Raw genomic sequence first — 13,291 nt, 5'->3', positions numbered from 1 at the left:
TGTATCTTATCTATCATGTTTAAATACTGTCAGGTTTGAAAAGGAACCACTTCTGCTTGTTCATGAACTGTCATTGGATAGCATCATTCTGAGGGTATTAATTAGTGAGTGGTGAATTTTAAATATTCCTGCAGTAGAAGCTTTTTTTTTTTTTTTTTGGTCAGAAAATGGTTGACCTGTATGTTGAATATGAAAGTACTTCCGTAGTTAATGTCTTACTTTTTATTTTATTTTATTTTTTTTAAAGATTTTATTTATTTATTCAACAGAGATAGCCAGCGAGAGAGGGAACACAAGCAGGGGGAGTGGGAGAGGAAGAAGCAGGCTCCCAGCAGAGGAGCCTGATGTGGGGCTCGATCCCACAACGCCGGGATCACGCCCTGAGCCGAAGGCAGGCGCTTAACCGCTGTGCCACCCAGGCGCCCCAGTGTCTTACTTTTTAAAGGACACTAATTTGTTTTAATTTCCTCGATCAAGTATACATGACACTTGACTCAATGAGTGCTTTGCGTTATCACTATTTGTTCTAGCACACAATCTCAAATTTTTGATTTGTACAAGATGGGAGCTCTGCCCAGTTTCCTTGCCAGTCTGGTCCTTTTTACCCCTCAAAAGATAACATGATGTCACCATGACTAGCATGAGTTCTCTTGCTTCCCTTTTTACTTTTTTGATGCTTAGCTTTATCTGGAATAATATGGTTATAATTTATTTTTTTAACAAATTGGTAATAAATTGATCATAAAATTGATGCTTTGTTTTTTTCCCTCCCGTTTTAAGATATAACCTAAATCTTTGAAGTCATGGTACCCGTAAGAAGTGATGTTGATGACCACGAGCAGTATCACTTAGGGAATGAATGCAGAAATTACTAGTGCTTGCAGGTTACCCCATTACAGCTGAATCAGAAAGAGAGGATGGGAATTAGGTATTGACTACTTTCAAAAACTCTTCAGATGATTCCGATCCACAATTAGGATGAGAATCACAAACCTAGAAGGGAGGGTAAGATTGTGATCATATTTGGAAAAAATATATATAAAATATTTTCTTAAATGGCTAACATATTGCCCAAAAGAAATGCTCAATAAAAGGGATGAGAATTTTTAAATGTAGCTTGGTCTTTAATCAGTATGCCCTGGATCAATTTTAGTAGATAGTTGGAAAGTCTCTCAAACCAACTTTTGTAATATATTTAACTGAAGGTAGAAGTCTTATTTAAGTGTAAGTCATTATTTTACTTGAACCCAATTTCTTGAAAGGTTAAACAATTACCTGGAGTATACTGTTTTCCAGATGAGAGCAAACATGCACACATCTTTCCTTTGCTCATGTCACATAAGATAGTAAAAAAAAGTAAAACTGATCATTTATTAGGCCACTTGGCACTCTTGAAGTCAGAAAATTAGTCACCCTTTGGATATTTGCTATAAATATTCCAGTAAGCAGTATTTATAGAAGAGAGGTACATTGCATTTAAACGGTAAAATGTGCTTTACGTTTACACTTGGCCTTCTGTTGCGGCTGCAATCTCATCTGTTTCAGTTAAGCTCTATTTCTTATTGATCTTTACAGTGTGTTCCCTAAGATAATAAAAGGAATACAAATATATGTAGTCAGTTTTATTCTAATGAGTCTTAATTCATTATACAAAATTAAAAGTTTTAATTAAATATTTATAGTAGAAAAACACTATCTTCTGTGTGCCATACGTAGAGATGAAAACATCTGGCATAAAATTATAGCTGTGCTGATATATGAGCTGGTACAGATTGTGTCACGTTCGGCAAAGGTACCGTTAAACTGCTGTTCAACTCTGCTCATTAGGAATTTGGCTTCTGTTAGATGTTGAAGCATGCACTTGCCTCTAAGGACACACTAAAACTCTTCAAAGTTTAATTACATTCAGACGAAGATCATCTAACTACTGTTGCTGAACAGGAAGTATTGTCCCTTTCTGCCTCTATCAGTCAGTTCCTTCAGCCTGTCTTTAAAACCTTCCCCACATTCTCGGGTGTTTGGTTATTTGCTTTTTAAAATATTCAGTGTCAGGACAAAAGTACACAGTTTAAGTAATTGAGAAGGTGGGCAGACGTCTCCCCTTCTCCCCTGCTTGGTTCTAAATTGCAAGGCTGCAATGTCAACAAATTTTTTAGACCACCAGACCAACACGTGGGCACTAAATATCAAACTGATCTCATTTTTCCTTCATAAACTTTCTCATTGCTACTTTGCGTTTTTCTTTACTAAAGCGCCTGTTAGTTAGTGAGTTTTTCAGTTGCTCCTTCTTCTTTTCTTTCCCTTGTAGCTATGAGTGTTCCAGGAGATTGCATCATTAGGTTGGGCCCTGTGAGCTGCTGTGCTCTTTTCCAAGTGTCTGATTCAGCAGGCCAGAGACCACTGCTTGCCAGAAAATCACCGTTGCTTCTAGGCTGACGCTTGCCCACTTGTTTTGATCGTCTGAGAGATGAGACTTTGTTTGCCAGAACTACAGTTGAGAGAAATAGAAGGGTGCAGATAAGAAAAAGCACTGCAATTATAACGAAGCAAATTAGCATAGCCATTTTGTTGTTGTTTTCCTCACAGACCTCTTTCTTGAAAATTTCACGGTGACCTTTGGTTGTGTTTTCCGTGCTCTGTACTGTTGGAGAACTATTCCTGACGACAGAAGGTATATAAAGCTCCAGTTCCGATACAGGAGTTAAAGATGTGACCTGAGAGGATGTTGCTGTTTCAGTCCTGTTTATAGAGTTACCTCCTTTATCTACTGCAGAAGTTGTAGGGTTTGTGTTAATGTTTTCATTTTGGTTTCTGCCCGGCTTATTTGGAATATCTGGATCCCAGACAGTGGTACTGTTAGCCCACAGATGGGTATAGTTTGCGTTTATTCCAGGAGAGCAAGAAAAAACTGTTGTCATCAGAAGGGCAAGATGCAGGTGAAGTCCTGTGTGCTCCATGTCCGTGAATATGCTGGAGATCTGTTGGGATAGCAGTATAATTTGTTAATTTGGGAAAGAATAATTGTTCCTGGTTGTGATTGTAGGTAAAAGACGGACAGCTGATATATTACAAGTGAGCTACAAACTTGTGCCCAATACTCGTTATCCTGTTTGAATTCCTTCTCAACTGACTTTTTTCCTGTTAGGCTGTGTATAAAGAAACAATTTAATTTCTGTTATTCTTTTAAACGCTAGAAGTTAGCATTATAAATAACTGTGAATCATTTTAAACTGAATCCTTTGGTTTTATATAGTTGTCTCCCTCCCAAGCATACTAAACTTCAGCTTTGAGTCAGATACTTCTGCTTTGCTTTTTTGATTCCTTCCCCCCCCACAACCATTTAAGGATCTTTCTCGCAGAAACTCCCCACCATCTAGCAAATGTGTCACCATTCTTTGTAGTAAAGGAGAAATGTGGCCCTGAGCATTTTGCTTCCTGTATGAAAAGAAAATGCAAATGGCTTTCTTGGTTTTTGTTTTGGGGTGGAGAAAGGGGAAGTGTAGCAACCAAAGGAAAATGGATTTCAAATAGGAATTCAAGATGTTCTTTTCTCTTCTTGGGTGTTTATCTTGAAGCTTAGAATAAAGCTGGTACTTAGAAATATACTCCCGGTGTTTGTGAAAGCAATCATATGTAGTGGTTCTCTCTTTTCACTTATATATCCCCTGACTTATTGTGGCTTTCTACAAGCAAAGGGATGCCAGATTTCTTCTGAATAATCTCAAAAGTTAAACAAAAGTTACTGACTTTTTTCGTCATCATTTATGCCTAGCATTTTTTTGTATGACTATTTCGACACAATTTTTTAAAAATAAATTATACAGTAAAATAGAGAACATCAGGATTGGGGGGATTTAGACTATGGGAAGTGGGAAGTCAAGGCAGATCGTAAGTCTCAACATATAAATAAAAAAGGTGAATTTTAGTTTTGGCTTCAAGCTCTTTGGAAGCCAGTACAAAAAGGGGACAAGTCTGTTCCTAATTCTCATTATCCACCCTGTGATTGAAGATTTAAATAGAACTGGCCTGTCTGTTGGAGGTACTGATAAACCAGCAGAAAAGGTTTATCACCATTATCGAGTTATCTCTTTTATAGTAATATTCTATTCATCTGAGCTACTTTTGTAAGAATATTTTATTGTTAGCATTAGATAGAAGCAAAAACTTCATTATTCCCCTGAGATTTACATAGTGAAATTACCTGTTTAAGAACTTTATTTTAGAGAAGTTCTTCTCAAACTTGAGTGTGCATGGGAGTCTTTTGGTGGTGGTTGTTGTTTGTTTTTTTTAATTCTGATTCTGTAGGTCTAGGAAGGGACCTGAGAGCCTGAATTTCTAACCTCTTCCCAAGTAAGACCGATGTGGCTGCTAGTCATGCTTTTTTTGAGTTTCGAGGTTTTATTAGAAATAGTTGCTATATGTCATTGGATAAAATCTGTATGCTGTTGATATACAGAAATTGAAAATAACAAATGTGATATGTTGTTATACAAACAAAAGTAGCTTATAATAAACAATGCTAAATGGAAACTAGCCACCGAAGTGATATTTTGTAAAGGAAAAAACCTTTATTATGTGTTCTAGAATTAAGATGACTTTTTGAATTATGATCCTTAATAGACAGTTAAAGATATTGCACACTGACTTCTATATAATAGTGTTCAGCTTCAGTTTTTAAGTTGAATAACATACATCTTTGTATACTTTATGATTCTTTCACAAAGAGAAATACTTTAAATTGGGTTAGCAAGTAATTTCCATCCTTTCATACTAGACTAGATTTCTTCATTCAATGCTAAAATGATTTAAAGTGGGTTATTCTTATCACATTAGTTCATTAACAATGTAGTATACGTCATGGTATCCGTACACATTTTAGCAGTGCTTACCACGGGGTAGATAATAGGCCCGCTGTTGTCTTCAGCCAGATGTACTGTCATCCCCAAGTAAACAAACTGTTAACAAAATGAGACTTTCTCTTGCCCTTATAAATGGCTGAGAGTAGAGGACTGTCTCTGCGTTCCTAATTTATGCCATGGAGACCAGGTTATGTTATCAAAAGTTTTATTTATCTCTGGTCATTTTCAGTAAAATTTATAATGCATAAGAATTAGTAATGAGAACTTTATTTTTTCAACTTTTTAAATACTAAATAAAACTTTTCAATTCACTGTGGAGTCTAAACTCAGATCCTTCCTAATCGTGATAAAAACTATGTTGATGATGAATCTTTCCATTTCTAACTTAAATGTTACTTGATAGGACAGAAAAAACAGCATACATTTTCAATCACTTACGATTCTACTTTGTTAGTAAGATTCTTAGGTCCTCTTTGAAATCACTTCCTTGAACACTAGTCTGTACAAAGTTATAAGTGAAAAGGCGTAAGAAAAGCCAAATATATATGACCTACCTTACAAATTCTTGGTCAAAATCTGATTATAACCTGATTTTAATAAGCCACTTCTTTTCTTGTCTTGAAGCACAGCTTCCAAGTAATTTAAAGCAGAATAGACTTGGAGAATATGAACCTTAAAGTAAATCTGCAGTTTAAAAAAAAAAAAAAAAAGGATATGTACGGCTAGCTTTCCACTTTTAAAACCAAACCACAGATGACACATTTCCTTTCTGCTGCAACTAAAGCACATGTCACAGGGAAAAAAAAGAAAAGAAAAAAAAAAAAAAAACCACCACCACCAAAAAGCCCAACTTGTCCAGTTGGCCACTGGCATGACAGGAGGCTTTGTACAACAAATCCCCGCCTTCAGGGCAGGGAGGGTTTTCTGCTCGGTGCCTTTTGACCTTATGCTCATTATATAGGCCTGCGATGTGCTTCTGAATGATAATATCCCTCAAAAGAAGAGGGAATGGTATTTTTCCTGCAGCGTTAAAATCTCTAAAAATTTAATTTGATGACATGATTTTGGAGACCTGGGGTATTGGTCAGATCATAGAAACAGTGAAATATGTAACCAGCATCTCAAACTGTGGAACTACAACAACGACTTGAGAAAATATCTAGTCAACTTAGATCATAGGGGACAGAATAAGTTTTATGTGGTTTACTCTTTCCCCTCGAATGTCCTGTCATCACTTCATATCCAGTATATCTAAAATGGACTTCATTTTCTCTCCAAAAGTGCTGTCCCTCATGATCTCATTGTTTTTGTTCATGATAGCGGCATGTGTGATCTCAGAGGCGTGGTATATAGCAAGTGCTTTTAATTCAAGTCCTTTCTTTCAGCCCTGATCAGACCTTGGATCATGTTGGTCCTTCCTTCATATTCTTGAACTGGTTTCTTTTTTTACTGTCACCATAGTATTTAGACCCTTATTAGGCTGTACCTAGAGTACAGTATATTTTTTACTAGCCGCAACTCCTTCATAGAGGTTCTATATATCACTTCCTTTGGTCATATCACCTCTTTCTTTAAAAAAATAAAGTTGAATAATTCCCTGACACCTACAGCAGTGATTCAGAAATATTTGTGCATATAAATATCAGATGAGAAGGTTGTTTAAAAACAATGAAAATTTAGATTCATTTGTAGTAGAAACAGACGCATTTGTGTCAAGTACCACAGTGGATTCTGATGCTGGTGCTTCACAGAACATATTTTGAGAAATACTGGGCCTCTGGGAGAAATCCTGAACCTCTTCGTTTTGATCTTTTCACAGTTTAACTATTATGTATTTTTCCAGCTTTATCTTTTTTTTTTAAGTTAAACTTTCAATTAAATTTATTTTATTTTTTAGTTTTTAAATTCCAGTTAACAGACAGTGTCATATTAGTTTCAGGTGTACAGCTTAGTGATTCAACACTTACAAGGCCCGGTGCTCATCACAACAAGTGCCCATCTTAATCCCCATCACCTGTTTAACCCATCCCCCAAAACCTCCCCTCTGGTAACCATCAGTTTGTTCTCTGTAGTTAAGAGTCTGTGTTCCGGTTTGCCTCTCTTCCCCTATGATCATTTGTTTTGTTTCTTAAATTCCACGTATGAGTGAAGTCATATGGTATTTGTCTTTCTTTGACTTATTTCACTTAGCATAATACTCTCTAGCTCCATCCATGTCATTGCAAATGGCAAGATATCAGCCTTCTTTATGGCTGAGTAATGTTCCATTGTATATATACACCACTTTATCCATTCATCAATCAGTGGACACTTGGGCTCTTTCCACAATTTGGCTGCTGTAGATAATGCTGCAGTAAACATTAGAGTGCATGTATTCCTTCCAATTAAATTTGTGTAACCTTTGGGTAAATACCCAGTAGTGCAATTGTCCAGTTTTATTTCTTAAAACTTCTCTACGTGATCCTTCATTCCAGCTGAACTAGCTGACTATTGCTTCAGCACATCTAGTTATCTGGTTTTTTGTTTTTTTTTTTACCTCTCTCTTTTAAGTCTGCTAATCCCTCCTCTTGTTAAATTCAAAATTTCACCTACCCACTTTAGCCACATCTTCTGTATAGTTTTTAGTGACTACCCAGTTTGTGTTCATCTTTCCGTCTTCTGGACTATTTTTCTCTGCAATTCATTTGATAAGTGATTACATACTACCTCATCCCTTTTCTTTGATCTTGAAATATTTTATTTTAAAATCATTTAACTTGATTTTTATCTTCTTCCAACAAGATTAAAAATTTTGAGATAAGGATATTTATCTGAGCCTATTTTGTAGTACTTACCAGAGTCATCAAGTGTAGAACATTGGGCCAAATTAATATAAGTTGTTCTGATTTGCAGTTCTAGTACTGTGTTCTTCAGGACTTTCTGATGGTCCTTACTTTGGCAACTCACACCGATCAGCATTCTTTTGAGTGTAAGCAACTTATGACCTAATGTGGCTTAATCAAAAAAATGGAATTCATTGTCTCATCAGCTCAGTAGTCCAGGGATAAATTTGATCCCGGGAGAGGCTTTATCTAGAGTTCAAATGAAATGGCTGGGGCCCCAGTTTCTCTCTTCATTTCTCTGCTCCATTTCTTCAGTTTTTAGGCAGGTTTTCCCTTCGTATCATAAGGTATGAGCTAACAGTTCACAGGGCGGTGTGTTCCCTTGTTTACAAACACCAGGAAAGAAAAAGTCTCAATTCTGAACCAAAGCTAAATTTTCTGAATTGGGCCTCCTTGGCCCTGGTTGTCCTGATTTGAGTCATACGGTCATTGCTGAACCTCTCTGGTCAAGGTGGGGTAAACAAATTGACTAAAGCCATTCAGATCACTCCCAGGGCTCCAGGTGAGTCATTCCCACCCACATTGTTGCCCCCGGGATATTCGGCGGGTCTGGAGGCAACCAGTCAATGTTCGCTGCCTTCCTCTGCTTGTCTGGGGTGTACAAGTTTGTTGTTGTTCAAAAGTTTTTGAATTGGAGACTTGTCTCTTTCATTTTACTTCAGCCTTATTTCTCAATATCTACAGAATAACTCATTTTTAAAAAATGGATTTAGATTTTATGTAATTTTTTGTTATTACAGTTTTTTCTAGAAAGCTCATCAGAAAATTAAAGGTATAAAATAGATTAGTAGCCTCTGTATATTTATTCAGAACTCTGTTAACAATCTGTGTCCTTTTTTTGTCATCTTCCTTAGGTTTAAAACTGGTCAAATCAATGGCGATTTGCTGATCTACCATGTCTTGCTGACTTTAAAGCCATATTATGCAAAGCCATATGAAATTGTAGTGGACCTTACCCATACTGGGCCTAGCAATCGCTTTAAAACGGACTTTCTCTCCAAGTGGTTTGTTGTTTTTCCTGGCTTTGCTTATGACAATGTCTCTGCAGTGTATATCTATAACTGTAACTCCTGGGTCAGGGAGTACACCAAGTATCACGAGCGGCTGCTGACTGGCCTCAAAGGCAGCAAAAGGCTCATCTTCATAGACTGTCCTGGGAAACTGGCTGAGCACATAGAGCATGAACAGCAGAAACTGCCTGCTGCCACGTTGGCTTTAGAAGAGGACCTGAAGGTATTCCACAATGCTCTCAAGCTAGCTCACAAAGACACCAAGGTTTCTATTAAAGTAAGTTTCCCTCCATGTTGGGTCAGTGATTTGTTACCCTTCTTGGCCAACCAGATAGCACTGGCCTCCCTAGGTGTTCCCATAGTAGTGGATCAAATGTAAAGTAAGTCCAGCTGGAGGAAAACTAAGCCTTCTGTCTTCGTGGAGGTCCTGTGGAAGATAGGAGAGGCGTACACTTAATTATATTCTAGGTTGGATTGGAGGCAGGGGAGTGTTGTAGAGAGGGCGGTTTGCCATCTGTCAGTCAAATGGCAGGAATGTGCGGAGGGTGGAAATTACCAATTGAGAATTCTTCTGCTTATTATGTGCTTTTTGTAGAATGGGAAACATGAACCAGGATAAAACCAGTAATTGCCTATGGCATTCTTGAACTTTTTTTTAAAAAATTAATATTTTAAAAAATGTTTTCAGTCTCTTTTGAGAGCATTTATCACAATAACTATTGAACCCATTTGAACACATAGCGGTGTTAACTCTTCCTTAAATGGCAAACATGGTATTGGTTTGGTTGGCGGGTTGGTTGGTTTTTGGAGCCTCTTACAGTTCTATATAGTGGAATTTAACTCTTCCTCACTCCACCGTCTCACCATCACTTTCCAGGTTGGTTCTACTGCTGTCCAAGTAACCTCAGCAGAGCGAACAAAAGTCCTGGGGCAATCAGTCTTTCTAAATGATATCTATTATGCTTCGGAAATTGAAGAGATCTGCCTGGTGGATGAGAACCAGTTTACCTTAACCATTGCAAACCAGGGCACACCGCTCACCTTCATGCACCAGGAGTGTGAAGCCATTGTCCAGTCTATCATTCATATCCGGACACGCTGGGAGCTGTCGCAGCCCGACTCCATCCCCCAGCACACCAAGATTCGGCCAAAAGATGTCCCTGGGACGCTGCTCAATATTGCATTACTTAATTTAGGCAGTTCAGACCCTAGTTTACGGTAGGTTTTTTAAAAACTCACTTCAACCTTTTTCAGGGTCTGTTGCTTAAAAGAATGAGACCACTTAATAAGCTTTTAATACAGCCTCTACCTTAACACTCTAAATAGGAAGGTATGCTATGTTGGTTAACCAGTGTGACCTCATCAGTTTGTGGGGTATTCACATGAACTGTGGAATTCTGAAAAGGGTGATTCACACTAAACCAATATATGTTCTTTCTCCAGGAAACTTTCATCTGAAACAGACTACATAGCAGTTTTGTTGTTTTGTTTTTGTCTGCCCCCCACCCACCAAAAAAGCCTTTTTTTTTTTAAGTCTGTTCCTAAGTTTCTCCTTCTGAGTTCTTTAATTATGTTTTCCCGTGTTCAGAAGTGTATCACTATTAAGTTTCCTCACAGTCAAATTAGATTATCCTTATTTGACAAAGGAGGGTTTAATGTGCAATAACTCAAACAGTAACATTGCATACTTTCCACCTATGTGACTTGAACAAAGTTCTTGAAAGAAGTCTTAAGACAAATGTAGATGTTATCTGACAGAGTATAATTGGTTCTGTTTAGATTTAATAATCTGAACATGAATGAGGAAAGAGCCTGTGGGGTCAGTAGATTTGGTTTAAATCTAGATCGGCTACTATGTATGACTTTGGGCAAGGTACTAAGTTCTCTGAGCTCTCGTTTCCTCATTTGCAAAGTAAGGGTAACAGTGCCTTTCTTGTATACCTACAAAGGTTTCATAAATAGGAAGTGTAGCAGTATATTTTAGCACCTAGCAAACAGTTTGTGCTCAGGAAATACTACTGCCTCCCAACTCCCCCTCCCACCCCTCCCCTCTCTGCCAATGTCTCTTCGCACTTCTTCCTTCCGTTCTCCCCTCTGCTTTTCATGTTGGGATAATTCTTTGTCCCAGGTTCCTTGGGACTGTCAAGATTTTTACAGATACAAATTCTTAGCTCCAAAAAATCTTCACTAAGGTGTAATGTAGCCCAAGTTTTATAAGTGGGCCTTCTAGGATTCCCAATTCTTAAATAAAGGGTGGGGGGTGTCAAGACTTCTTTACCTGGATGGGCCTCCCAGAAATTATGTATAAAATTTTGTGTATGCTTAGCTTTCATTATCTCCAAGGAACCTGAGATACCTACCCCCAGTTTGAGCAGGCCCGGTTCTTGAGAGCTATTGAAATGTACAAAATAAAAGTCAATGTCAAAATAGCATAACTCCAAATTCCTAGGAGTTAGTAAGAGATACACAAACTTAGAAACAATAATACTAATATTCTCATTTTAGGAAAATAGAGCTATAAAGCCTGCCTTTAATTTCTAATTCAGAATTCCTCATAGAAGAATGCTAACAATCTTCTAACAGTTATTAGCTTGAATGAACCTGTATTCTCTTGTGAAATAAAGTGAACTGACAGCTTCTGCTTTTTTGCTGAAGCATGTCATTCCAGAGAAAAAGCCTTTAGGCTGACTTAAATTTCAGTGGCTTTTTGCCCCCATATGGTTGTTGCTAAAATACAGTAGCATGATGAAGGTTCGGTGGTCAGAAAAATCTGAAATTTGCTGAGCAATCAAACTATTTCGTTTGCTGGATAGGGGAGAAAAATGAGAATTTGACAATCAAGTGCGAGTTGTTTGATTTGTGTCCTAAATGGCTTAAGTGTATTTTCAGACATTTCTAAGGGAAGTTTTGGTTCTACTGGAGCCTGGATGTATGTCATTGGTTTTGTTTTCAGTGGTTATGTATAATGGAAGGAAAAACAGGGGGACTTAATTATGTTATATTTGTTTTTGACCTCCAGTTTGTAGTATGTCTTGTAGGACACTGAGAAAGAAATTCAGTGGGGTGATGAAGGATTTTCACATTTTAATTTGATGAGGGGCCATCTCATTTCTCTTCTTATGATCCCCATTATAAATGGATCTGATGAGGGGGGGAACCACAATTTGAGTTTCTGGCTTCCTTGAAAATATGATGAACCTCATTCTAACTTTATTGATCCACCTTAGGACCATAAACCTCTCCTATTTTATATCCCAGTAAAATATCTTTTAGGAAGGTCTTATACTTATCTGTCTTAGGAGTAATGTCAAGAACCTCCCTTGACTCCCTAAGTGATGAAAAAAATCCCTAAAGGATCAAGGGGTATTTTGTTTTTACCATAGAATCGAATCATAACATCTTATCTCTAATTGATCATAAAATTTAAAAATAGTTGATTATGCTTCGTAATAGAATCATTAAGTTGTACATTATGAAAAAATTTGAAATTATGAGAAAAAATAAGTTTTAAAACAACTTCATTTGTGTTTTCTCCTAGGTCAGCTGCCTATAATCTTCTGTGTGCCTTAACTTGTACCTTTAATTTAAAAATCGAGGGCCAGTTACTAGAGACATCAGGTTTATGCATCCCTGCCAACAACACCCTCTTTATTGTCTCTATTAGTAAGACACTGGCAGCCAATGAGCCACATCTCACCTTAGAATTTTTGGAAGAGTGTATTTCTGGATTTAGCAAATCTAGTAAGTAATAATAATTTTCTTTAATACTAACAATGATTCTAAGAAGATTCAAAGAAAATCCTTTCATTTCAGAATTTGCCAATGAAATCATAATTGATTATATTCTCAGTTCTTTATCTCTTCTAATTTTTCATCTGCTGTACTCTGCAACTGAAGAAACTCTGAAGGAACTTCCTGGTAGACAACATTGAGAAATCCACCAAATTCTGGCCATAGAAGCGAGGTGGCAAGATTTTTGATATGTTACGTCTCTGAGCCACTTACAAAGTATTTTTCGCACTATTTCAGTTTAATTAGCTTCAGGATTTCTCTTCTTAGCAGATTATTCTAAATGAGTGAAGTATCCATGTTGTCTCCTTGATTTTAAGGAAATAGTCATTTTCTCTTTCCGTCAGGTTGACTTTGAACTGTGATTTCATTGGTCATGTACAGTTCCTGGAGAACACAGTCGACACATAATACGGGGCCCACAGTCAACTCCTGACTTGGCTTTTAATAAGTCTTATAAATTTAACATCCACTCTTCCCAATTATTCATCTTAATACCCTATTGTAGTATAAATGTTGCTCTTCCTCCAGCTTATTTCCTGACATTTTCTTCCCTCCCCTTTCTCCATAATACATAAAACTTTTTTTCTGCATTCAAACATATTTCTTTTTTTTTAAGATTTATTTATTTATTTGAGAACAGTAAGATATCATAAAAAAGAGCATGTGTGCATGCATGAGTTGGGGGAGGGGCAGAGGAAGAGAGTCTTCGGGTTGACTCCCCACTGAGTACAGAGCCCAACTTTGGGCT

General features: G+C 37.2%; 2 protein-coding genes across 6 annotated transcripts in view; one reads left to right on the top strand and one right to left on the bottom strand.

The window, feature by feature from the left end:
• NF1 (neurofibromin 1) overlaps window positions 1–13,291 on the top strand; it is a 259,093-nt gene that overhangs the window by 207,186 nt on the left and 38,616 nt on the right. For all 5 annotated transcript variants that reach the window (XM_045773184.2, XM_045773178.2, XM_045773179.2 and 2 more), the window contains 3 exons: window positions 8,596–9,028; window positions 9,629–9,969; window positions 12,290–12,492. In XM_045773184.2, the coding sequence (XP_045629140.1) occupies window positions 8,596–9,028; window positions 9,629–9,969; window positions 12,290–12,492 (977 nt within the window). The remainder of the gene's footprint in view (window positions 1–8,595; window positions 9,029–9,628; window positions 9,970–12,289; window positions 12,493–13,291) is intronic.
• EVI2A (ecotropic viral integration site 2A) lies at window positions 1,610–5,635 on the bottom strand. The gene is made up of 2 exons (XM_045773189.2): window positions 5,414–5,635; window positions 1,610–2,978 (listed from the first exon to the last, which is right to left on the bottom strand). Exon 2 carries the CDS (start codon window positions 2,955–2,957, stop codon window positions 2,259–2,261), a length of 699 nt encoding a protein of 232 aa, XP_045629145.2. The 5' UTR covers window positions 2,958–2,978; window positions 5,414–5,635; the 3' UTR covers window positions 1,610–2,258.

The sequence above is a fragment of the Ursus americanus genome, chromosome 23 (assembly GCF_024610735.1).
Source record: "Ursus americanus isolate L20-20 chromosome 23, mUrsAme1.1.p, whole genome shotgun sequence".
Classification (NCBI taxonomy): Eukaryota; Metazoa; Chordata; class Mammalia; order Carnivora; family Ursidae; genus Ursus; species Ursus americanus.
Note: the sequence above shows the minus strand (reverse complement) of the source record. Positions and strands in the feature narration are given on the sequence as shown.